Genomic DNA, 23,669 nt, shown 5'->3' on the forward strand with positions numbered 1-23,669 from the left:
CAGCAGCCTTTTCTCCTCTCAACTTGCTCTACCGGTTAGCAATTAATTACTAAAGCTTAATCAATTTATCGTCAGGGATTTTCAGCCTTAGTTGCTTAATTTACATTTTACATTGTTTTCAGCAGAAAATCAGCACCATTCTCTCCCGAATACTCTCCTTCAAACAACCCCTCACTCCTCTAATGTTTCTTCTCTTTCTATTTAAAGCTATCTTTCTTGTGCTACTTTTCAGCTTGATGTTGAGCATAAACACTTAAAGATAATTACTACGATTTGTTGAGGTCAATAATTACCCCATAATTAATCAGGTGATTTTTGTTCAATTTTACACCATTGATTATCTTGCTAAAATTACATTCTCAATTATAAGGCTCTAGTCATACATAGATAGAGCATATTCATATAGCAATACGAAACACAAAGCAACTAAAAGAGGCAAAACGATGTACATACTTGATAGTTTCTAAAATCATCCAAGCTGTGCCTCTAATTTGCAGTTCCCCTTGAGCTCAACACCTACAACAACTCCCCCCCCCGGCAAAAACAGCACCCATTGCATAATTCATCTAATCTCATTTTACTGCTATCCTGTCCCTACCAACACCCCCCCCCCCAACTTTTCTTTTTGTTTGAATCATTCACAAACTAGTCAATTAACATTTATAAAAAGAGTTCCACGCACTTACTGGGACAACATTGTAGTACAAATTGTGCTCAATATCTAGTTGTTGAGCAGTCTCTAAGCATGTAGGACGATGAGTTGGAAACACCTCCTTCAGGATGCTACCCAGCTTGTGCCCATCCAAAGTATATCGATAGCCGCCATCACCGCTGAGCCCGACCAAGACGACATTGATTTCAAATGGGATTTGGAATGGAACCTGTGTGAAAAACAGATAAAGATGAGAAAAAATGATTCATGTGGAAAAGTGCGAAGACAGTTTACAGATTACAGATGGTAAAATAAGAATGTCCTTTAAACCTTGAGAAGGAGATTTGCAAGAACAGAGATCTTCCATTAGTTAATAATAGCTGCCCAAAGGCTACAAACCACCTCTATGAGAGAGGGATACATCAGAGAAACATGGGGAGACTCTCCCAGTGAGAAAAAGTATGTACATTGGGAGCTAAATCACGAGATGGGAGGAGAAAAAAGCCACACTGGTGGCCGGTAATGCCATCTAGGCGCACCTTGAACCATGGTGAAGAAAGGCCCTGGGCTCCAAAGTCGCAAGAAAGCCTCTCCGCGCTCCCGCATGCGGTCGGAGCTGCCCTGAAGTCTCTCAAACTGACCCCTTAGTGTATGTATCAGCTCCAGAAGTTTGAGAGCCAGCTGGAACGCGAACTGCCTGCACCTGCAAACCCTAGCGCGAGGACCTCTGCGCACTGTCCCTCAGCCTTGCTGCACGTACGACTGCAACGCGCTCTGTCCTGCAAACCTTAGCGCAGCATACAATCCCAGCAGCGGACTGTAGCTTTCTTGGTTCCTGCCCTTTTGCTGCTTTGTCCCTGGGTGGGGTGTGTAAGCTCAGTGGCGGGTTGAGTGTGTGGGCAAGCCTTTAGCACTACAATTTGCCCATGCTCATTCGAACTTCTGTTCTCTGTATAGCTCGAGTTCTTAGTTGTTGTTGTGTGTGTGTGTGTGTGTGTGGGGAAGGTGTTCGAAGTACAAAGTGTCTTGCAGGGATTTTGTACAGAGTAGTGCAGTGGATATCGCCTCCTTCCTCTGTGTGTGTGCATGTGTGTGGGTGTGTAAAGCAGTGATGGTTGGTTTCGGGTGTAGTGAATCCTTCTGCCATTCGTCTATCGTGCGACCCTGTCCTGCACAACTCCTACACTGCGCAGGCCTTTTAAGCGCGCTGGTGGTCGAAGATGATTTTCACCTGCACGCGGCCCTTCTGTCAGATTCTCGTGTCAGTGAAAGTGGGTGTGTGTGTATTTACTTTAGCAGGAGGTTCTTTTTGTCGGTGTGTTCAGCAGAGTCCTTGCTAAGAAAGCCTTTAAAAAAAGTATATAAATATATTGAGTGGGTGTTAGTCCAGAGTGTGCTCTTGTGAGGATTCTAGGTACTAATCCTTTATTAAGTACTTAAAACTCATGATTAAGACTTAAGAAACTGAACTAAACTCAAAGAAAGACTCAAAAGACTCTGTGTTTGATTGATTGAATGTGTGATACAAGGGCTCCTTATATAGGAGACGAAGAGACATAAATGAAAAGATACGTCTCTTGGTGAAGAGACACGACTTTAGACGTAAAGACACATCCTTTCAGCGAAGAGTTGCAACCATTGGACGAAGAGTCGCACCCGTAGAGTGAAGGGGTGTGGCTTTTGGCGAAGAGACACGTCCTTTGGGTGAAGGGGTGTGACCATCCAAGCATAGGGGTCCTCCTTGGCATGGCACTTCGCGTATCTGCAACTAGGAGTAGATGTATTGCTGTTAACATAGTCACAATCGTGACATTCCCTCCCATTTAAAATGAGAGCCCGTGTCAAAGAAATGACTTCTGATGTTGATAGAACTCTGGAAAAGCATTGAATCTTCGAAAATCTTCAGTCTTTGAGTTATCTGAAGTCTTTGTCTTGAACCTTTGATTCTTGCGAAACCTTTTTGCATTGACTGCTAAATCTCATGTCATTGCATTATTCAAAGACATTTTAGAGGAATCTGGCATAATCAGGTTGACTGCAACAAGAGGTTGATCTTCAAAATTCTTCATGCGATGTAAGATTTCTGGTTCAAAATCTTCGAGTAACTGCGAAATATTTGGAGAAGAGGAAATCTTCTCAAGGTACTCTTAAGATGGGATGACTTCAACTTTAGTAATCTCTGAAGAGGATTTTGGCTTGAGACTGTAATCATCTTCCAATAATGAATCCCAAAATTCTTCAAAATCATCTTCTTGAACTGTAACTTCATGACTTGTAATTGGGATATCATCATCCAGTAAAGAATCAAAGAAAGCATAGTCGTCTGCAGACTCGAAATCTGCAACTATATCTTTATCTTTGTCTTCATCAATTGATTCAAGAGAAATTAATGAATTCAAAAATTCATCAATAATAATATCTGCATCTGCATCGGAAATCATATTCATTTCATAATCCACTGTATCATGCTGTTTGACTTGTACACGTGAAGCTTGAATCACTCTTTCCGCATGAGAAAGCCCGTGTAAAGTCAATTCATGTCCATCTTTGAACAAATTGATAGTATGTCCGCGAAAGCTAATTGTTGGATCATATTGGAATAACCAATGTTGACCAAGAATCATGTCGTAATAAGATAAAGGCATGACTTCGAAATCCAATTGATCTGCATAAGTTTGAATCTCAACTGCAACTGTCGAACTGTCTGATCACAAGTCAAAATTGATCCATCTGCTAATTCCACATCATATAAGTGAGATGTCTTCTGAGTTGGTAAGCCAAGCTGTTGAACTATCTGAGTGCTGACGAAATTATTCGAGCATCCGCTGTCCACCAAAATATTGATGGAGCGACCATTGAGTGTTCCAAGAAGGTTCAAAACTTGCTTTGAGAGAGGCTTCAAAACTGAAGAATTGCACTGAGCATGCTTCATAAAAATAGTCGTATCCTCTGAGACACGAATCGTATTGACCACAGATTTTCTTTTATCCTTAGCAGAATCTGGTTGTTCAAAATTCGATGATGTTCCGCGTTGGAATTTCTTTTCGAATTAGACGGATTTGGTCTCTTTGGACATTGATACCATCTATGGTCACCACTGCAAATTGTACATAATCCTTCCTTCTTTGAAGTCGAAGATCCATTGACGAAGAGCCTTGCTGAGGATTGGAATGCCGATCTTGAGAAAAATCACGTTCTTTACCACAATCAAGTGGAGGAGCATGTGAAGAAGATCTCTTTGAGATTGTCGATCTTGAGAATAGAACCTTGAAGTTTAATAAGGTTTCCTTGATTGCTGTCTGAACTGAGACTGATGTTGCTGACTTTGGCTATAGTTGTCTCTGCGATCGTGCTGTGAAAAGCGAGCGCTATTTTAAGATCTGTTACCAGGGAGAAAATTCCGTGTAGGGCGCCGATTATCACCAAGACGCTCCACATAGGCAATTGCAGCATCCAAGGTGGTAGGGTTGTATTTGTGCACATCATCCTTCAGGTTGGGTTCGAGTCCGTCGATAAAACTGTGAAGTTTATCAGAGGGACTAAGGGTCTCTATCTCCAGAGTTAGCCTTTGGAACTTTGTGATGTATGCAGCCAAGGAACTTGTCTGGCTCAGGCGGCAAAGAGAGGACAGGGCATAAAAATCCGCATTGGCAGGTTCAAACGCCTTGCGAATAGCATGCCGGAATTTATCCCAAGAAGGTGTGTGTTTACCATCAGCAACCCGTCGTTGCCACCAAAGAAATGTTGTGTCCTTGAGCAGAGAACTAGCAAGTGTAACTTTTTTACTCTCGACCAAGTCCGTGTTCGATAAGTAAATCTCCATCTTGAACAGCCATTGGTCCAGCATGCGCTTGTCGCGGCGACCATTATACGATTCCGGCAGTTTAACATCAAGCTTCTTCTGTGCAGCATTAAAAATCTTATGAAGTAATTGAAGTTCGCGATTGTCTACCTCTTCAGTTGAGTCTCATTCGTTTGGTTCGTCCACTGAAGCTTCGGAAGAATGTGTTGAAGATGCTGCATTAGTAGTTCGAGAAACAGCAGGTCGACTTCGAGAAGTGTTTTCTGTGTGCATCTCATCCAAGCGAATGTGAAGTGATGCGAGGCTTATGGAAAGTGTGGCCATCTGCTCCTTGATAAGAGTAAGGGCCTCGTCAAATTGACCACCTCCGTCTTGAGAATTTGGCATGGTTACGCCTCAAAAGGAACTCGAATAAGTGCAGGTTTGGGTTCGAGAATAGGTTATGGGATTGGTGATCCGTGAGCGAAAAATCTATCTGGAATAAGTTCGCGCTCTGGATTCCGGAAATTTCGCAAGGTTTAAGAGTTCAAGAGAGTAGACCGGCGATGGAATTTCCGCGGGAAAGTCCGGAACAAGATTTGGTTTGTGAATAGGCTCTTCTAGGAGTACGTCAAGGTAGCTCTAGTATGGCACTGGCACGCGGAACTCGTTGGCATCGGCATCCATGCAACTTTGAGCACGAAGAGGAGCACCTAGAGCACCTAATAATTTTGGGGCCTTTTAAGTGATTAAGTGTGTTCACATGGGCTTTAAAAATTTAGGGCATGTCAGTCAATGTTGGCCGGCCACTTTGGGGCTGAAATTTTGGGGTATTTTAATAAGTTAAATTCTCAATCTTATAAGGGTGCTGCCAGCATAAAATAAAGCCTAAGCGTAGAATATTGGCCGGCGTAAAAGATTTCAGCAGGCAGCGCTTGAGCCAACGATTCAGCCAGCGAAGAGTTGCAGCAGGGGGGGAAAAAAAAACCAGCCAGCGCTGAAAATTCAGCAATTTGGGAAAGGGTGTCAGCGTGGAAGAAAAGAGGTGTGACTCTAGGGAAGGGGTGCAATCTTTGGGAAGGGGCGGCTTCCTTGGTGCCCTCTCACGAAGAGGTGCCCTTTGGTTATGCAGCAGCCAACAAAGGGAATTCAACCCCTTGCCGAGTGAATGGGCACACAGGTGAAGCAACACACCCGTATGCGAAAGGGTGCGAGCAAGGTGAAGAGGTACCGTCCTTTCACATGAAGAGGTGCACGCACAATCTCGAAGGGACACCACCCGATGAGGAGGCCAGGTACGTGGCACACCCGCACATCCACATTTGCATCCCTGTCCTTTGTTCTATATGTATGTAATTGGAACAGGATAGATTTAAGTTACCTCATGCTTGTATGCACATGCGTACCATCTTTCTTCTGCTTCCATGCAGCTTCGAGAAGGGGGGGAGAGGGTAGCGGCGAGGGTGAGAGGCTCACAACCTTCGGATCCCAAGGAAAAAAATTTGCTCTGATACCACTGTGAGGATTCTAGTTACTAATCCTTTATTAAGTACTTAAACTCATGATTAAGACTTAAGAAACTGAACTGAACTCAAAGAAAAACTCAGAAGACTCTGTGTTTGATTGATTGAATGTGTGATACAAGGGCTCCTTATATAGGAGACGAAGAGACATAAATGAAAAAGACACGTCTCTTGGTGAAGAGACACGACTTTAGACGTAAAGACCCATCCTCTCGGTGAAGAGTTGCAACCATTGGGCGAAGAGTCGCACCCGTAGAGCGAAGGGGTGTGACCAGTCGTCGAAGGAGTGTGGCTTTTGGCGAAGAGATACGTCCTTTGGGTGAAGGGGTGTGACCATCCAAGCGCAGGGGTCCTCCTTGGCATGGCACTTCGCGTATCTGCAACTAGGAGTAGATGTATTGCTGTTAACATAGTCACAATCGTGACAGCTCTAGAAAGTGAAGTGTTGATTAAATATGGAAGAAGAAGCTATATATAAGCGTAGGAAACAAGTGGATCTTTCCACGATGGATGCTGCAACTATCATCAAAGAGTGTTTGTCAGAGGATTTTGCTGATGCTCGAAATGCTTGGGAAGGTCAGCAGCCAGCTACCGAAGTGGTTATTCCGGTTCAGCAGCTTATGGATCCGGTAGCACAGTATGCGTTGAATGCGGTCATTTTGTTCTTCCCTGGCAAGATGCCCTCGGCACAGGATGTAGGTCAATGGGTTGATTTCCTATTGAAAAGACAAGCTGTCCAAGGAGTGTATTTTGGTGCCCGTGGCTTTTATGAGGTGTTACTGGCAGACATGGAAGCTCGCTCGCAATTATTGGAAATGTCGCCCTTGTTTTTCAATATGCAAATGACACATGTATTGCCTTCGGCACTTACTAAAGACTATCAGAGCTTGATTCGACATAGGTGCCCAGTTTGAGTGGAAATAGTTGGATTTCCACGAACTTGGAAGCATTTTTTGCCTCTCCTAGCTGCTCAGTTGGGCAAAGTGATATGCCCCCCAAATTTGGATACTAATTCCAATAGATTTTGTGTGTTGTGGGATACGGATACGCCGACGCCGTCAGGAATAACGATCGACTTTGGTGATCCAATGGTAGGCAAAAGGCCGTTTAAACTCAAATGGGAAAAATTTACACGTGCATGTTTCAGTTGTGGAAAATTTGGACATATGCAGTCTGAATGCCAGGAATCTTTGTTGAAACTACCACCTTCCACTGTTCCAGCATCTAGAACCCATGTTGCCTCCCCTTCCTCTTCATTTGTGAGACCAAAGATGGGGGATGCTAATGGAAGCATGCAGACCAAACAAGGGAAAGATCAAAATAAAAGCATGCCTAATGTGCATCCTACTACAAAGACATATACCAAGGGTAAAGCTAAAATGACACATTCTATTGATGGTTTGCAAACTCCAAAGAAGCCAGTTAAGCCCCGTGTTTCGTCTGTTTCAAGAAATTATGTGCCTGCTTTGGATGCGAGAAGTGGTGGATCTTCCACATCTACATCACATGATCATAAGTCACTTGTTGAAGCGTGGGACAGAGTGGTACACTCATATAAAGATGCTCTTCTTGGATCGACATCTCGGTCGTTGCCTCTACATCGGAATCCTCACCAAGGAACGCATATAGTGTCCGCTTCATTGACTGTTAGTATGGGCGGATGTGCCCATGGGCAATACCACTTGATGATAGTGCCTCATGCTTCTCTTGTAAATATTGTACAGATGCATTCTCCTCTTAGATGCTTTGCGTATAATGTGCGCGGTTTGTGCAACCACGACAAGTGGAAGTTAATTTGGCATTATGTACATACAAATAAAGCAAACATAGTGGTGTTACAGGAGCATAATCAACATGATTTTGTAGGTCAATCTTCGTATTATCCGGGATTTTGGATTGCTTATGCTGGCACTGGTTCTTTCTCGGGTGTGTTGATGATGGTGCGTCATGAACTGCAGCCGGCTTTAGCACATAATGATCCGGCAGGACGTTGGATGGTGGTTCAATGTCTTGTCCAAGGAAATGTTTTGGAATTTGCTGGTATTTATGCTTATACTGCCTCAGCACAACGAAGTCGTCTTTGGCAAGAGTTTGTCAAATACCCCTTGCGTTCGCATGCTTTTTGGGGAGGGGATTTTAATAATGCACCCACAAACACGGACAACACAACGAGTCATTCGCATATGTTGAGCTCTGAATGCTCTTCTTGGGATGCCATGGTCAATAATACAGGTGTCCTAGATCTATGGGCCAACACGCACTCTTCAGAGCGGGGTTATACATTTACTCATAATGCTCACTCTGGATATAGAGCATGTTTGGATCGTTGGTATGTACTGGGCACTCCGCAATATGATATGTTGGCCTGTGATAAGAGGATTGATCGTTCTTTCACCTTATCTGATCATTTTCCTCTTTGGCTCTAGGTCTATTTTGAGGTAGTAGATAGACTCCTCGCTCCTTCGTAAGCAGTTGTTGCATATTAATAATGCATATCTTTCACATACAACATTTCGAACTTTGATTGAAGCAGTAATCCTCCACTTGTCTCTCATATGTTTATTGATGTGGATGTGGCCTAGTATCGCTTTGTCATGCGTATCCACGCAGTCAGAAAGGATTATGGTTTGTGGTACATGTACCAGTTGAGAAATAAAGTGCAGGAAGATAAGGCGATATGTCAAGCCTTGGGAAGTCTTGCAGATACTAAAAGGCTTACTGGCTCTGAACAAGAGGAATTATGCATAGCTAAAACCTCGTTGATACGTAATGATAAGAGAAAAGTTAAAAAATAGAAAATTAGATCTAGGCAATACGCTTTTATGGATAATGGTTGTTCATCGAAACAATTCTTGAAGCATTTGCATCATTCGAGCACTTCTACTTCTATCAAAAGGGTTAAAGATGAAACTGGGCAATGGACGACCAAGAAAGGTCAATTGACAGATTCAATGGTGGATCATTTTCAACGTGTTTTTGCCAAGCTTGAAGCCTCCTCGACTGAGGTTTTGCAAGCCAGACAGTTGCTGTTGTCGTATGTACATCCTATATTGACAATGAATGATGTAGAAACCCTTGAGGCGAGTTTTACTGAGGATGAATTGCACGACTATTTGTTGCATCTTGGTTGTTGGAAATCGCCTGGATGGGACGGGCTTACGGTGGAATTTTTTCTTTGCTTTTGGGAATCCCTTTAGCAGCCTCTCCTTTTCATGATAAACCATGCATGGACCGCGCAATCTTTGCCACAATCGTGGAAAGAAGGACTGGTGAAATTGTTGCCTAAGCAAGCATTGTGTGAATACTTCTCACATTGGCGACCAATAACGCTTATGCCGGTCGTTTACAAGTTGTTGTCAAAAATGATAGCTACTCGTGTTACTAACCATTTGTTTTTTGGCATACATCCGGCTCAGTATGGATTTACTCCTTGTAGGCAAATTATGGATAATATTGCCAATGCTTTTATTGGAATTGAGTATGCAAAATATATTGGATAAGATGTGCTTATATCATGCAGATTGATATAGAGAAAGCATTTGACACAATTCATTGGGACTTCATTGCTCAGATCATGACGGCTTTGCGCTTTGGGCCCACGATACACCAGGTAGTCTATTTTCTTTATGAAAACAGTCAATCCGCCGGAATTCTTGACGGTGAGCTGACTCAGTTATGGGATCTTGGTCGATTGGTCAGGCAAGGATGTCCTTGCTATGTTGTATGCTATTGCTATACATCCTATACTGTTGTATTAGGACTCCTTAACAGCATCCGGTCGGCTACATGGACTGCAACTGCAAGCTCATGATCATTTTGTGGCACAAGCGTATGCGGATGACTCCATGTTCCGGCCTAGAAATCATCCTGAGGATGTTCGTTGTATGATGAAAGCTCTGCATATTTATGGGTTGGCTGCAGGTCTGCAAGTGAATTTCCGAAAATCTAAATTGTTGCCGTTGCATCAAATGGATTGGCATGCTCTGTTATGGCCAAGTGAGATAGTGAAGCCTAATCAAATTGTGAGACATCTTGGTTATCCGTTGGCTTGGTCGGTTAACAATGCGAAATTATTGCAATGGGTAGAGAATAAACTGAGATCTAAATTGCTCTATTGGAAATTGTCTACCTGGCCGCTCCATGTAAGGCTCAGAATAGTGCAATCTATTTTGGTTGCATACATGCAATTTTTCCTACCACTGTTGCATTGGCCACCCCGTCATCTTCGGGATTTCATGTCTCTGATTCTGGAGCACTTCTGGTCCACTTCCTCTCACAAAAAAGGCTTGAGATTGCTTGCGATAGATAAGCTCTCTACTCCAAAACGTTGTGGTGATCTGAATATCCTTCATTTGTGTTCTCATGTTACAACAAGGAAGGCTACTTTGTTGTTGGTGTTGGTTGAGCAAAAACAGCCTTGGACGCAGATGCTTGGGTTTTTTGTGCTCTCATGCGGTTTCTACGCCAGCCTTCGGCCATTCGCAGCCGTCGTATTGGGATGTGGTTTTTGGTAAAGTTGAAGCTACAATTCCGGGATGTCCCTTTGCTTCCAGTCTAGTGGCGGATTGGAAGGTGGTCACGACAGAATTGTTGTGGAATGGTAGAGATGAGGTCTGTGGAAATTCACTTCGACTGGAAAGTTTGCATTGGAGTAGAGTTTTTGCTCAGACTCTTGTTCAACGCTCTCCTAGACAGGCCTACTTTCTCTCCCACAAAGGTATTGACAGGATAGCAGACGTCCTAGACGTTGAAGGACGGGTGCTCTCGTTCGGACAGGCTACTCATACCTTTGGACTTGGGTTACACTACAAACGCATATGGGACATTATTAAGGAGTTGGTGGATTCTGTATCTCCCATCCCGCCACTAGTTGAAGACAATCGAATTTGTGATTGGCTCTATAATGGTTCTTCGCTTGGTTCGATATCGGCAAAGAAAGTGTACTATCATTTGCAGTCATCCTCTTGGGTCCAAGAACATTGTAACAAGGTATGGAATATGAATAAGAGTGTTAATTGGTGGCGGAGTAAAGTTATGAAAGTGTGGCATGCTAAGCTACCTCTCAAGGCGCGATTGTTTATGTGGAGATGTATTGTTGGGGTTCTCCCCACTGGCAAATTATTGCACTCTAAGGAGATTGGCCTCTTCGAAATGCGTTCGCTGTGGTGCAGGCATTGAGAATATATCACATCTTCTGTGGTCCTGTTCTCGTATGCGACAGTTTGTGGATAGCATCTCTTCAGCTCTTCGCTCGCGTTTCCCTGGATCACAATTTGGTAAATTTTTTTGGATCTTTGGAGTGCTTCAGCCGTATGCATACTTTTTCGGCTGGGTTAGATTCTGGCTGCTATGGACAGTGTGGAAAGCACGGAATTCCCTTATGTTTCAGCAGATTCGAGTGGAATATATTTCCTTCTTCAAGATATCTCTTAGACAGTCTCTTCAAGTTGCCTATGACTTGGATGAGCTTTGAGGTTTCCCACTTGTAATTCAATCTGACATTACAAAAAAAAAGTATGTATCAGCTCCGGCCAAATGTCACGAACAGTCTCTGTCGGTGGATTAGCACGAGACTCGAAGATGCGAAAGCAACGAGACCCCCGGATGAAACAGAGTGTTAGGCCACAGATGAGCTCAAAACACCACTCTCTATCATTGCACCGCTCCTGGGGGATGAGCTCTATGGCAAGCTAAAGTGTAGGTCGACCCTCTTGGATCACTATCATCCTGCTGGTGGAAGCCGATTGCGGGGTCCGTGAGTGGACCAAGCCACAGCACCCCAAGTGTACTGTCGGGCTGTAAGCTAGCATCAGCCGGAGAACCCGAAGCCAAACCTGTTGTGCCTTGGGGCAGTCCCACAAAAATGTCGCTAACTCTCCAAAGGATGGCCACAGGCTACACATGTTTCCGAGAAGCCAATGTGTACCAACCAACTCCCAACTACTGGAGCCCTGTGCGCTACAAGCCACTGAAACATAGTAACTCTCCTCGACTGCCTGTAGTCCCACAACTGCTCCCAAAAGCCTGACAAGAACTCTGCTATGAGACCCTCCTCTTGCCGGTAAAGTGTTGCAGTTGGGCGAGCCTCTCTATGTTGTCAATATGTCGCCCCAAGAGAGCTATGCACTCGAAAAAAGGAGTCCCTGGGTGATCGGTTGAAGAGAAAGGATCCCACCAAAACCACTCTCCCGGGTCCCACTGCACTCATACCAAAGGGCGCCTCTCCCAAGCCCAAAGCCGCCAGTGTTCTGACTCAAGATCTGCTGGGTCTGTATCAATGACACAAGTCCTCCCAAGATGCCGACAACTCGAATCCTCTGAAAACAACACTCTGCAACCTATGGTGCCTCTACTGAGACTCTGTGAAGCCGACCCTCTCCCTGAATCTCAAAAAACATGTGGGGCATTGTCTCCAAGCAAGCCCTCAAGGCAATGAGGACCTCCAGGCGCGTAAACGCCCCCATCCATCTAGGAGTTGCTGCCTCAAGAGGGGTGTCACAAACTGCTGACATGTCAAAGCCTAAAGAATGGGGCCAACTTACATATGCCGGCCGAGAGGACTAAACCCTAAGAAGAACAAGTAGCAGAAGAAGACAAAGTCCTACCAACTTATGGGGACCCCGTCCGATGGGGCCCCAAGTGACATAAAGGGATTAAAATCAAGCAGGACCCGCACACACACAAAAACTGATGACATGGTAGATTTTCAAAAATTGCGCTGACATGATGACGTGGCAGGCTGTACGGATTTCCGTAAATTGCGTTGGCAGCTTTTTGGCTTTGCTTTTGGACTAGAAGCTTTTGAGTTTTAAAGGCTTTTTACTGTAACTGCTTTTCAGGCCAAGGGCCTTTAAATATGAGGCTAGGGCTCATTCTCTGGCATGCTTCCTGGAGAAGGTGCAGAGTCTGGAGTACCGGCTTGTACTGTGTTGATGCAATATAAAGAAATACCGAAAGGGGCGCCAAGGTTTGGGGCCAATACTCTTTGGGGTGGAATTCCGCCACCCCGTGTCGCGTGTCGTCTCTCACTTTCAGTTCAGTTGCTATTGAAGTGCTAAAAGTTTGTTCAGTCTGTTCTTTTCAATTGGCACGTGGTGCCCGTCTTGTGACAAGGGGTATGCCACTCAGCTGGTATAGCCTCTGTAATATCTTGACACAAGCTTTGCACCCCCCTCATGCCTCGTAATTGGATGCTCTGAACCTCCTCGGGAAGGTCAGAAAACTGTAGCAAGTCACCGAAAGTGAGGATTGAACCCTCTGGCCATGAGACCCCAAAAACATGAGACATGCTGCCAACCAAATGGCCTCTCTGTGTGCTAACCATGGGGTTCCAAACAAGAGTCTTCCTCAAGCGCTCCTCCATGCAAGTGGGCTGGTGCTGCTCCAGGCCACTCCACAACTGCTCCCAGGACCTAAGCAAACTCGCAGCAAAGTAATCCTCCCAACTCCTGCTCAGGCCGATCCAGCGCATCTCTATAAAAATCCGCGTGATGGACAGGCTCCAAGGGCCACCCGTATGAGGGACTCGAGCACCAATCCAATAACTCCTTCCAGACTCCTCCCTTGGAAGAAGTCCTCTGACCACAAGCTTCCCAAGGAGAGCTCTGATCTGTCGTGCTAGATCGATGATCCCTAGCCCTCCCTCGGAACATGGTAAAGTGATGACCTGCCAAGACACTTTGGCCCTGGCTAACTAGGTGTCGCGCCTTGAAGACGAAAAAATCCACATCAGCCTCTCCAGCCAGCTGATACAAGAGCTTGAAAAGATCCAGCAAGACGTGATGTACCACATAGTAGCCAAAAGCACCTAGTTGGCCACTACCACTCTACCAGCCAAAGAGAGCCGTGCAGAACTCCAACAAAGCACCTTCCTCCTAATGGATAGGAGGAGGGGAGCATCTGCTGCTTTGGAGACAAATCCAAGCCAATCTAAAGCTCTCTGCCAATGACCAATCAGGCGTAGGAGCACTGCCAACCCAGAAAGCCACAGTCTTTCTCCAGTTGATCAGTGCCCCTGATGCACAACAAAACACCTCAGGCGCCTGCTCACACCTGTGCAGATTGGCCTCATGGCCCTCCAAGTACATGCCTGAGTCGTCAGCAAACTCAGCGTCAAGCAACTCGTCTCCCCTAATAGGGAGCTCTAAACCACGCAAACCACCCTCTTGTGAAGTCAGAAATCTGCTCATTGCCTCAGCATAGAAGAGAAAAAGGAAGGGGGCAAAAGGGGAACCTTGTCTAACCATATGCCTCAGCATGAAGCGTTCCCCTCTTCCCCCTGCCAAAAGCACCTGGCTGTGCACACATTTGTAAAGAGCTGACACTCCTCTAATCCAAGCATCTAAGAAGCCAATCCTGCGTAGAGTGCCCTCTAGGAAATCACAGTCAACTCTGTCGTAAGCCTTCTCAAAATCGAGGAGTATCACAAGATCCTCTCCTCGAAGACGTGCGAGGGCCGACGCCTCCCAAAAGGTAAAGATGTTGTAAAGGATACTGCGCTCCTTAACAAAACCTTTCTGAGTCTCATGTATAATGCTCTCACGTAGCGATTGAATTCTCAAACTCACAACCTTTGATAAGATTTTGTAGGCTGAGTTGAGAATAGTGATGGGTCGCCACTGCCGAATCTCATCCAAGGAGCCCCCCTCCTTGGGAATAAGGTAAATCAAACCCTCACTCAAGCTGTCAGGCACCTCTCTAGTGTGCAAGATGTGTTGGTAGGCGCTACATAGATCCAAACCAAGCAGCTCCCAGTACTCCAAGAAAAAGTTAGGAGTCAAACCATCCTCCCTTGGGCAGCTACCTCAGGGAAGTGCCCTGAGGGCTTCATGGAGCTCCTCTAGCTGGAGAGGCATCTCTAGTCTCTGACGCATCTCCTCAGTAACTAAGCAAGGCATTTGTGCCCAAACCTACTCTCTGCATGCACCCTAATGCTCTGCCTGAGGCTCAACTGAAAGCAACACGCGGTAAAAGTCAGTAGCAACCACACGCATATCCTCAGGCTCTAAAGCAATTGACCCATCAAATCTCCTCAATTGGCTAACATTGGTGCCCACGGTCTCAAAGAACTCACCAGTAACTCTATCACCCACCTGGGTCCACAAAGATGCCTGTCGATGAAAGGCAAACTCATGGCACTGCTCCTCAATGGTGGTCAACTCCTGTCGAGCCCACTGCATATGCTCCTCTAACCAAGGACTGTCGGGGTGGCGCTCCTACATCCACTGTAAGGAAGCCTCATCTGAGCCACTTCTCCTCCTCCTTGGCCGCAACCAAGCGAGCTGCAAACTCCTAAAGGAAGAAGCGGCTAAGCTCAGCAAGTCTAGTCATCACTCTGCTAGCTGGGGTTCCCTGAGTGCCCAAACTCTCTGTCCAAAGTGCTACCACCCACTCTCTGAGCTCTATATCTAGAAAAATCCTCTCGAGGATGCACAACATCACACTCCCACTCCTGTGTCTGTCTGTCACAGTAAGATCACTGGCCCATGATCTGAGAAAGAAGTCCATGCGAGAATGCAAATGGATCCTCCCATGTTTGTGGTCAGAGCGAGAGAAAGATAATTTGTTTGGAGCCTGCACAAAGTCTGCATGCTGCCAAACATCTGAAATCCTCAAGGTCATACATAAACGCTCCCAAGCTGCAAACCCAGCCCCGTGCACAGTAGCATGACTACCTCCAATCCTATCTGAGGGGTCCTCCAACATGTTGAAGTCTCCCCCAACACACCACTACTTTGCATGCGGCAAAGACTCTACAATATGTGACCAAAACTTAGCTCGTGCACTTGCCACATTGGACGCATAGATGTTGAGGAATCCCATGAGGCAACCATGAACCTGCATAGTAATCCACTGAACCTTGCCTCTACCGACAATGGCCTGCTGCCATGAGTCCACAATAGTCATACATACCCCTCCCTGAATGCCTCCAAGCCCAAAAGCAGCTGACCAAAATGTCTCATAGCGGCCACTCAGAATTCGACCACATCGCCAAATGCGGCTCTCACAAAGATGATGCTCCTGGAGCATAAGAATATCAATCACCCACAAGGCATCTCTGAAGCTCCTGACACAAGCGGCCCCTCTTGGCGCTGAAACTGGGGCCCACCTAAACCTTGTACATTCCATGTCAATGAGAAAAGACCGATGCTCCAACAGCAGCCAACCTTGCTATCTTCGAGGCCAGCACAAACGCGTTTGTAGTGATTGTCCCACCCATGCCCAAGCAGAGCGTGCAGTCCATAGGGCTACCTCCTCTGTCCAAGAATCCTCATGTACAAATACATAGCAAAGAGGGCTCTGAGTGTCAGCAAAAAAGTGAACCACAAGGTGTACATCCGGTGGCGTCACACTAAACTTGGCTAGAGGCCAAAGTGTCTCTACCAGATCTGTCACCCCCAGGTCCCCTGTGTGGTGTGAAAACTCTACAACCTGGACCTGAAGCCAGTCAAGAACTGCATGCAAGGTCCACTCTGTGTGATCCGTGCCGCACAACGGAAAGGAGAAACCTACCGCTATATCCAAAGCCTCGGTGCCTCTGGCTGCTAGAAAAAGGACGTGAACTCAGAAGAAAGTTGTCTCGAGGTCGGGAGAAGGGTCGCCGAAACATCTGGTGAAGCTGTAGTCGAAGAAATCCCACCGTCGGCCAATGTCAAAACTGGTCAGCCCACGAGAGACTGATGCAAAAGGAGACGCCTACACCAGAAGCGGCCTCCCCGGGTAAGGTTGTTCCTCCCGAGCCATTTGGCTCATAGCGAAAGCACTACCAAGAGAGCGTCTAGCTGCGGATGTGTGTCCAGTCTCCTGTGTCGAAGGAGTGTCGGATGGGTCGGATGATGAGGCTGAGGGCCCAACAGGAGAAGGGGGGGGGGGGGGGGGGGGGGGGGGGGGGGGGGGGGGGGGGGGGGGGGGGGGGAGGGGGGATGGTGGCAACGGGGCAGAGGAGTCTGAAGGTGGAGGCGGGGGAGGTAGTCACGGTGGGGAAGCTAAGGTGGAGGAGGGCTCCTCAGGGAACTCCTGCTGCAGGGGGTCGAAACGGTTCCCTGGTGAAACCCAATTCTGCTGAGCTACAGGAGATCTACCACCAGGGGGGGGCGGTGTGGTGAGCCCGTCCCTATCGACGGCGGTCTTCTAGCCATGTTTAGCCTTGGGGGACTATGTCACAAACTGTTGATGTGTCAAGCCACTGAATAACGAAGCCAACCTGCAAATCCCGGCCGAGGGGCCTAAACCCTAAGAAGAAGCAGCAGAAAAAGTTTTACCAACTTGCAAAGTCTCGCCGAGTGGCCTAAATTTAAAGAAAAGTTCCGACCAGCTTAAGGGACCCCGTCCGATGGGGCCCAAGCAACCTAAAGACATTAAAACAAAGCACGACACACACAACGAATTCAACTGATGACGTGGTGTCACAAAGTGATGCCGTGGCATGTCCACCCGGACAAACCCGGGTGGAAACTGGTAGATTAAATGATTTAAGTTGTTCCAACTTATGGGGTCCTGTCCGATGGGGCCTAGGGGACACAAGGAAATTAAAATAAAGCAAGGACTTAAGGCTACGTAGAGAATGTTGGCGTGGCAGGTTGTACGGCGCCCCGAAAATTACACTGACTGCTGACGTGGCACAACGTACGGAATTCCTTGATTTGCGGCGCCATTTACAATAGCCAGCGTTGCAACTTTTGGGACAAGTGCTTTTAGAACCTGAAGCTTTTCATGTCCTGCTTTTGGGCCAAAGGCCTTTATAAGAATTGCCAGGGCCTCTCTCCCTCAGATTGGCTTGAGAGAACTAAGCAAAGAGAGGACCCTCGGACATTGTACTTTGCCAAGTATTAATATAAAGAAATTCCAAAAGGGGAGCCAGAATTTGGGGCCAATACCTCTGGACACGGAACTACGTTGGGCCGTGTCGTCTCTCTCAGTTGTGATTAAAATTATGAAGTGGTTTACAGTTTCTCACGTGTCGTGCCAGATTCTCGACTTGGGGTGTCCAAGTCTGTTACCATGGTATCAGAGCTCGGTCGATTTTCCTTCTATGGAGAATCCGATCCCTTCTACCACGACACCCATGGATTCAGTTGACGAATCCCACAAGGAAACTAATATACCTGACAACTCAGGTTCGGGTGAAAATACGGAAGACTCGAATGGACGACGACCACCTTCTGTCGACTCGGAAGGCAATTACGGCCCCCTCTGCCCACGGAGTATGAGCGAATGGAGATGCAACATCACCAGTAGGTTGATCCCTGTGCTCGACAGATGCTCCAGTACTCAAAAGATCCTCAGCATGCGAAATTTTTGACAAAGCACCTGATCGACGAAATGAATTCTCGATGGCGTTTGGCCATCAATTCACTGTTGAAGCCAACTTTGAAGAAAACGCCTATTCCGCAGGTGTATTCGGAGGATGAATTGACGAAGCGGTAGAAAGGCGAGTCAACTGACCCTTGAAGACCAAGAAGCAGCTGAGGAGATACTGTCGAGCAACAGACTACCCTAGCTACTTGGGTCACAAGTCTACTTTTGCAAAGGCATGAAAGTCAAAAGAAGCATGTACGCTTTGAGGGTGTTTCCAGTTCATCCTCATCCTCTTCTAAGAGTTTCGACAGTTGTTCCTCCTCTAACTCTATTGATGAGGATAGAAAGAGCAAGAAGCGAAGAAAGACTCAAAGACATAGCAAGAACAAGAAGAAGGCTAAGAAAAGCAGATCCCACTGAAGATCTAAATTATCTAGTTGTTTTAAATGCTTTTGAACTCTGTTTTGAGAAGTTGGTAAAACTTCTTCTATTGCTTCTGCTTCTTCTACTACTTCTTCTTAGCGTTTAGGCCCCTCGGTCGGGATTTGCAGGTTGGCTCCATTCTTCAGTGGTTTGGCATGTCAGCAGTTTGTGACATTTCCCCTTCTTGAAAGAAATTAATCGTCCGCGATTACAGTATATTTGCAAAACAACTCAAGTTAGCTCAAACATTTCCGAGGGTCATTCCGAGGGACAATTAGTTTTCTCATTCCAAATTGGAGCTCTTGATATCCTAGGTCGTTGACTTCCCAAAGAAATCTCATCCAATAAGGAGTATATTCTCGTTCCAGATCGAAGATCTTGATGTTTTGGAGTAGTGAAATTAGCCACCACACCCAAACTACGCTGATCTCCAACAAGTGTCTTGATGCACTAAGATTATATGCCCAAGCAATCTCATCCAATTAGGAATATTCAGTGGTTGACACATCACAATGCAGCACAAATGCTCACATATGCATGTTACAAGACATAGAAACATATAGCCGTCGATGTTTCCCCCCCCCCCCCCCCCCAAGCGCCAAATAACCATCCAGGTCCAAGCCATGAGATATAGAGGCCTTTTACAACCAAATGCCTCCCAGACCACAGACTGCGTCGTTTGGAGGTTTTGAGAGTAACCACTACTATACTCCCCCTGTAAATAACCACAAGGGTCTAGGCAATGAGTAAAAGCATCACTTTTCAAGCATTCAATACTCCCTCCGCATATAACCACTAGGGTCCGGGCCATGAGTATGTGCAAGCATTCTCAACCATTAATTCTCAGTACTCCACACGGGAGTAAATCACGAATTATTGAAACCAATATAAAAACCAGAGTCAAACAGTTCAAATCGGCACCAAGATAGGTTTAAAACAGATAACATCCATTTCAAACGAATTCCAAACAGGATTAACAAACAAGTTTTCACACAGATCTCAAAAAACTCCTAAATCAAACTGAAAAAGCATTCTCGACATCACTCGAGCTCAAAAGTCTGTTCTGAAACATACACCAAAATTATAGATTTCTTTCATAAGGTTGTAGCCGATCGTAGCATTGTCCATAAGCTCTTGAATAGTCAAAACAGGCCTCGACTGACAATGTTCCTGTAGCGGTGATGGTAGGCCCAAGACATAGCAATCAAGTTGGACCTCCAATGTTCATTCCCATGTGCCCACCCGTGAGAGTCTCATGAGCATCGTGCAATATGGATGTCGTGAGAGAGGGCAACACACATAGACTGACAAAAATACAACAAACCTTCACAAAATGAGATAGTTGTTGGGCCCTTGGAAAGCAAGAGCCTGCAACCATTGCTTACCAACCTCAGAATCTGTATACTGGTTCTTCATGCTGTCAAAAGAGACACTCTGAATAGAAACTGTTGATCTTGACTCAAGAGCCAAGATCTGTCCTCTGCAACTTTAACGCATCTGCAACAGGGTTAGCTTTACCAGGAACATACTCAATCAAACCTCTAAATTGCTCAAAAAATTGTGACCACCATGCTTGGCGATCACTCCAATGTGCACTAGGCATAGACTGGAGCCACTTGAGGGCTTGGCGATCTGTGCGAATTGAGAACTCTCTACCATACAGAAAATGCTTCCAATGCTTGAGAGAGTGAATGACAGACAGAAGTTCTTTGTCATAAACTGAATAGTTCTTTTCTGCTCTATTTAACTTCCGACTAAGAAATGCAACTGGACAGCCATGTTGCTGAAGCACAGCGCCTATGGCAACATTGCTCGCATCCGTCCATACCTCAAAGGGGTCATCCCAAGAGGCAAGGATGAGACACGGCGCTTCTGTCACTGCAACCTTGAGAGCTGCGAAAGCCTCAATGGCTGCTTCGCGCAAATCCACGTGCTGTTGGCGAGTCTTTACCCCTTTCAAAACATTTGTCATGGGTGCGGCAATGCGTGCAAAATTCTCTATGTGTGAACTATATGCTTGACATAAACCAAGAAAAGAACACACATCATATGCAGTTTTGGGCAAAATCTAATCACGAACCTGTTCTACCTTCGCTGGATCTAGCTTGACACTTCTACAGAAATGATATAACCCACATAAGTAACTTCAGTGAGAAAAAACTTAAATTTCTTAGCTGCAATGTACAGCTAACACTCATCCAAACGGGTTAAAACCCTTTCTACATCCTTTTCATGTTCTCCCCACGATGCCAAAAAAATGAGAATATCATCAAGAAAGATATGCGCACACACGCAAACCATATCGCCAAAACGGAATACCATGAGACGGTTAAATGTACGCACGGCACCTGTCAATCCAAAAGGCATAACCACATACTCCCATTACCCTCGCTCAATGCGAAAGGCGGTCTTGTAGATGTCGCCTTTAAATGCCCTTATCTGATGGTATCCAATTTTGAGATTGACCTTACTAAAAACCTTTGCCCCATTGAGCCTATCGAGGATATACTCAATGCGAGGCATCGGAAACTTATTCTTGACTGTCATCTTGTTCAAAGCCATGTAATCAACACATAAACGAGACGGAACCATCCTTCTTGCGGACAAATAAGGTAGGAGCAGCAAAAGGACTTACACTAGGACATATGAATCCTCTGGCCGCCAACTCCGTGAGTTGCCGCTCTAACTCTTCTTCTTGAGTCTTGTTCAAACGGTAGGGAGCCTTACTGACTGGTTATGCCGACACCGCCAACTGCTCCTGCACAAGAGACCTCTGGCAACAACTAGGACACCACCGAGCAAGCACAAGGAAGACATTCTCTGAGGATCATCGGATCTAGGACTGCTGCTCTGGGTGCATAGACGACTGACTGCTCCAGAAGTGTTGAAGAAGATCCTATTCCTATCCAAACACTTCTCTTTGAAGAAGAAGGCTGGAAATGAAGTGGTTCCCCCTCTCGATCCAAAAGCCGCATGCATGCTCCCCTTGCGGGAAGGCACGGCAACATAACTCCATCTGGGAAATCTGAAACAATCCAGCAATGCTACACATTCTGAAACCTCCATCGGGTTGCCCTCGATAAAGAGAGGTTGGGGTAATCAAGGATGCGAAGTGATCTCTTCTTCCTTCTGTACCCTCACCTTTAATGCACCACGTTCCTCTTCCAACTTCATTATCTTGCTGCTCCGAATGGATGGCCCTCTAGAGCCTTGAAGACCTCTGCTCTACACTGACTCTCAACCTTTGCAGGAAGTGCCTCCATGATGGGATTGCCATAATCTAGGGCTGCCTCTAAAACATACGGTAACGTACATAAGCAAAAAGCGAGGCAAATCTCGAAGACTGATGCCAACAAGTTGCAACACCGTTTGCCCAATAACATGAGTGGAGGGCTGCTATGAGTTCACCCTAGGGGATGACCATAGAGATAAATGACCAAGAGAGGCTGGTACCCCCTAGCCCCAATGGAGCTACCCAACTGACCCCACAACATGGGAAAATTAGGAAGGAGAGGAAACTGGGCCTCTACGGCAATACAAGACTAACAAGAAAAAGCTATCTACCCTGGCACAGCCACAAATCATCCTTCACTCGAATCTAGAGAGATGGCAAACTCTTAATATACCCAGCAAAGATTTGAAGTGGTATAGTGGTATGAGCTCCACAGCTGTGAAAAAGAATGATCAATATAGTTAGTAGTGAGCACGATGGGTGGCCACAAGGCAAACGTAATTTGCCTCCTTGTCCCACCTTACTTTGAGCATCTCTCTAAAGGAGGGTGTCATCAGAACGGCTGTAGACAGCATGCATTATGACTATCGCTTTGAGAAAAACATAATTATGCAGTGTATCTAGGTTGATCACATTGAATTCATATATTTCCTCATTGGAAAAGAAAAATTATAGCAGAATAAAGAATTCTGAAGCTGAGGAGGCAACTGCGGGTTACCTGAGCTCGGGAGTGGAGAAGCTGACGCATCTCATGCTTGTAGTTGACAGGAATATCGTGGAACGCGCTGTGATGCCACTGAGGATGCCCTACATCTCTCCGGAATGGCTCTGCTTCCACTCGGAAAGCCACAACCAGCAATAGCACCACGATCACCTCCGTGCCTGCCATGATCTGCGTTTAGCTCAAAGCTCGCAGCATGAAGCAAACAGCCAATTGTTCGTATCAACGACTAAGTAGGCCTACTATGTCGTGTAGTTTTACGTATTTATTTGCCACATTCAACTCTAAGTAAGGCTGGTTGCACATAGCAGCTATTTGCCTATCGAGCCACCAATAGAAACAAGCCACGATTGTTTTGGACAATGTATTTCGTTGCCGTGCTCAAATTATGGTTTGTTATTAGCGGTCAAAGTAAATGTATGCTAAATACTGTGCTTGACAAGAAATTGATCAAAGTATCACAGGAATTTGACAATGACTTTGTGGATGCAGTACTTCCTTTGGAATTGGACAAATGGAAATTTTGATGCGTTGATTGAAAAATATGCTAACAATGGGGCTATGTGAGTCAAATTGCAAGTTATGGTTGGTATTTCCAAAGCCGAGGTCAAGATGGTAGGCTTTGGACTCAGATTTGGTCCAAAATGACCCCAAAAAGGATCAAAAATAACATTTTTGGGTATTCATGGGAGGGTTTGGAGGGTTGAAGAAAGGGAAAAAAGGGGTGCGTGGGAGTGGGGGAACCCCTATGCAATCGTTTTTGCGAGTAGGAGACCATAATGGTATATGTTCAAAATGAGGAACCCCTTATGGAGCTCCCCTCCATTGGTTATGGCAAAATTGCAGAATTGGGTCGTCCTCCCCGCGATGTGCTATGGCGAGGGGGCTAGTACATTGCCGTTGATGGTCGATCTTGCGATAGGGATTTTCTCCGGACCACCCCTATGTGAACTTTAAAGAGGTCTTGTCTAAGCCCTTTAAAGTTGGTACTCCTGTAAGGGGTTCTTCCCGTGATCTTTGTGGTTACTGACAACACCGTT

General features: G+C 45.9%; 1 protein-coding gene across 2 annotated transcripts in view; it reads right to left on the reverse strand.

The window, feature by feature from the left end:
* Positions 1 to 22,893, reverse strand: part of LOC147463159 (uncharacterized) — a 78,559-nt gene extending 55,666 nt beyond the window's left edge. Inside the window, exons 1-2 of one of the 2 annotated variants that reach the window (XM_086487512.1) lie at positions 22,627 to 22,893; positions 687 to 881 (exon numbers count right to left, since the gene is read on the reverse strand). In XM_086487512.1, coding sequence (XP_086343638.1) covers positions 687 to 881; positions 22,627 to 22,797 — 366 coding nt within the window. In that variant the 5' untranslated portion in view covers positions 22,798 to 22,893. The remainder of the gene's footprint in view (positions 1 to 686; positions 882 to 22,626) is intronic. The other variant, XM_086487503.1, reaches the window with a different exon arrangement.
* Between the last annotated feature and the right edge of the window lie 776 nt (positions 22,894 to 23,669).

This window comes from Adiantum capillus-veneris, chromosome 2, assembly GCF_014529385.1.
Source record: "Adiantum capillus-veneris isolate H3 chromosome 2, ASM1452938v2, whole genome shotgun sequence".
Taxonomy (NCBI): Eukaryota; Viridiplantae; Streptophyta; class Polypodiopsida; order Polypodiales; family Pteridaceae; genus Adiantum; species Adiantum capillus-veneris.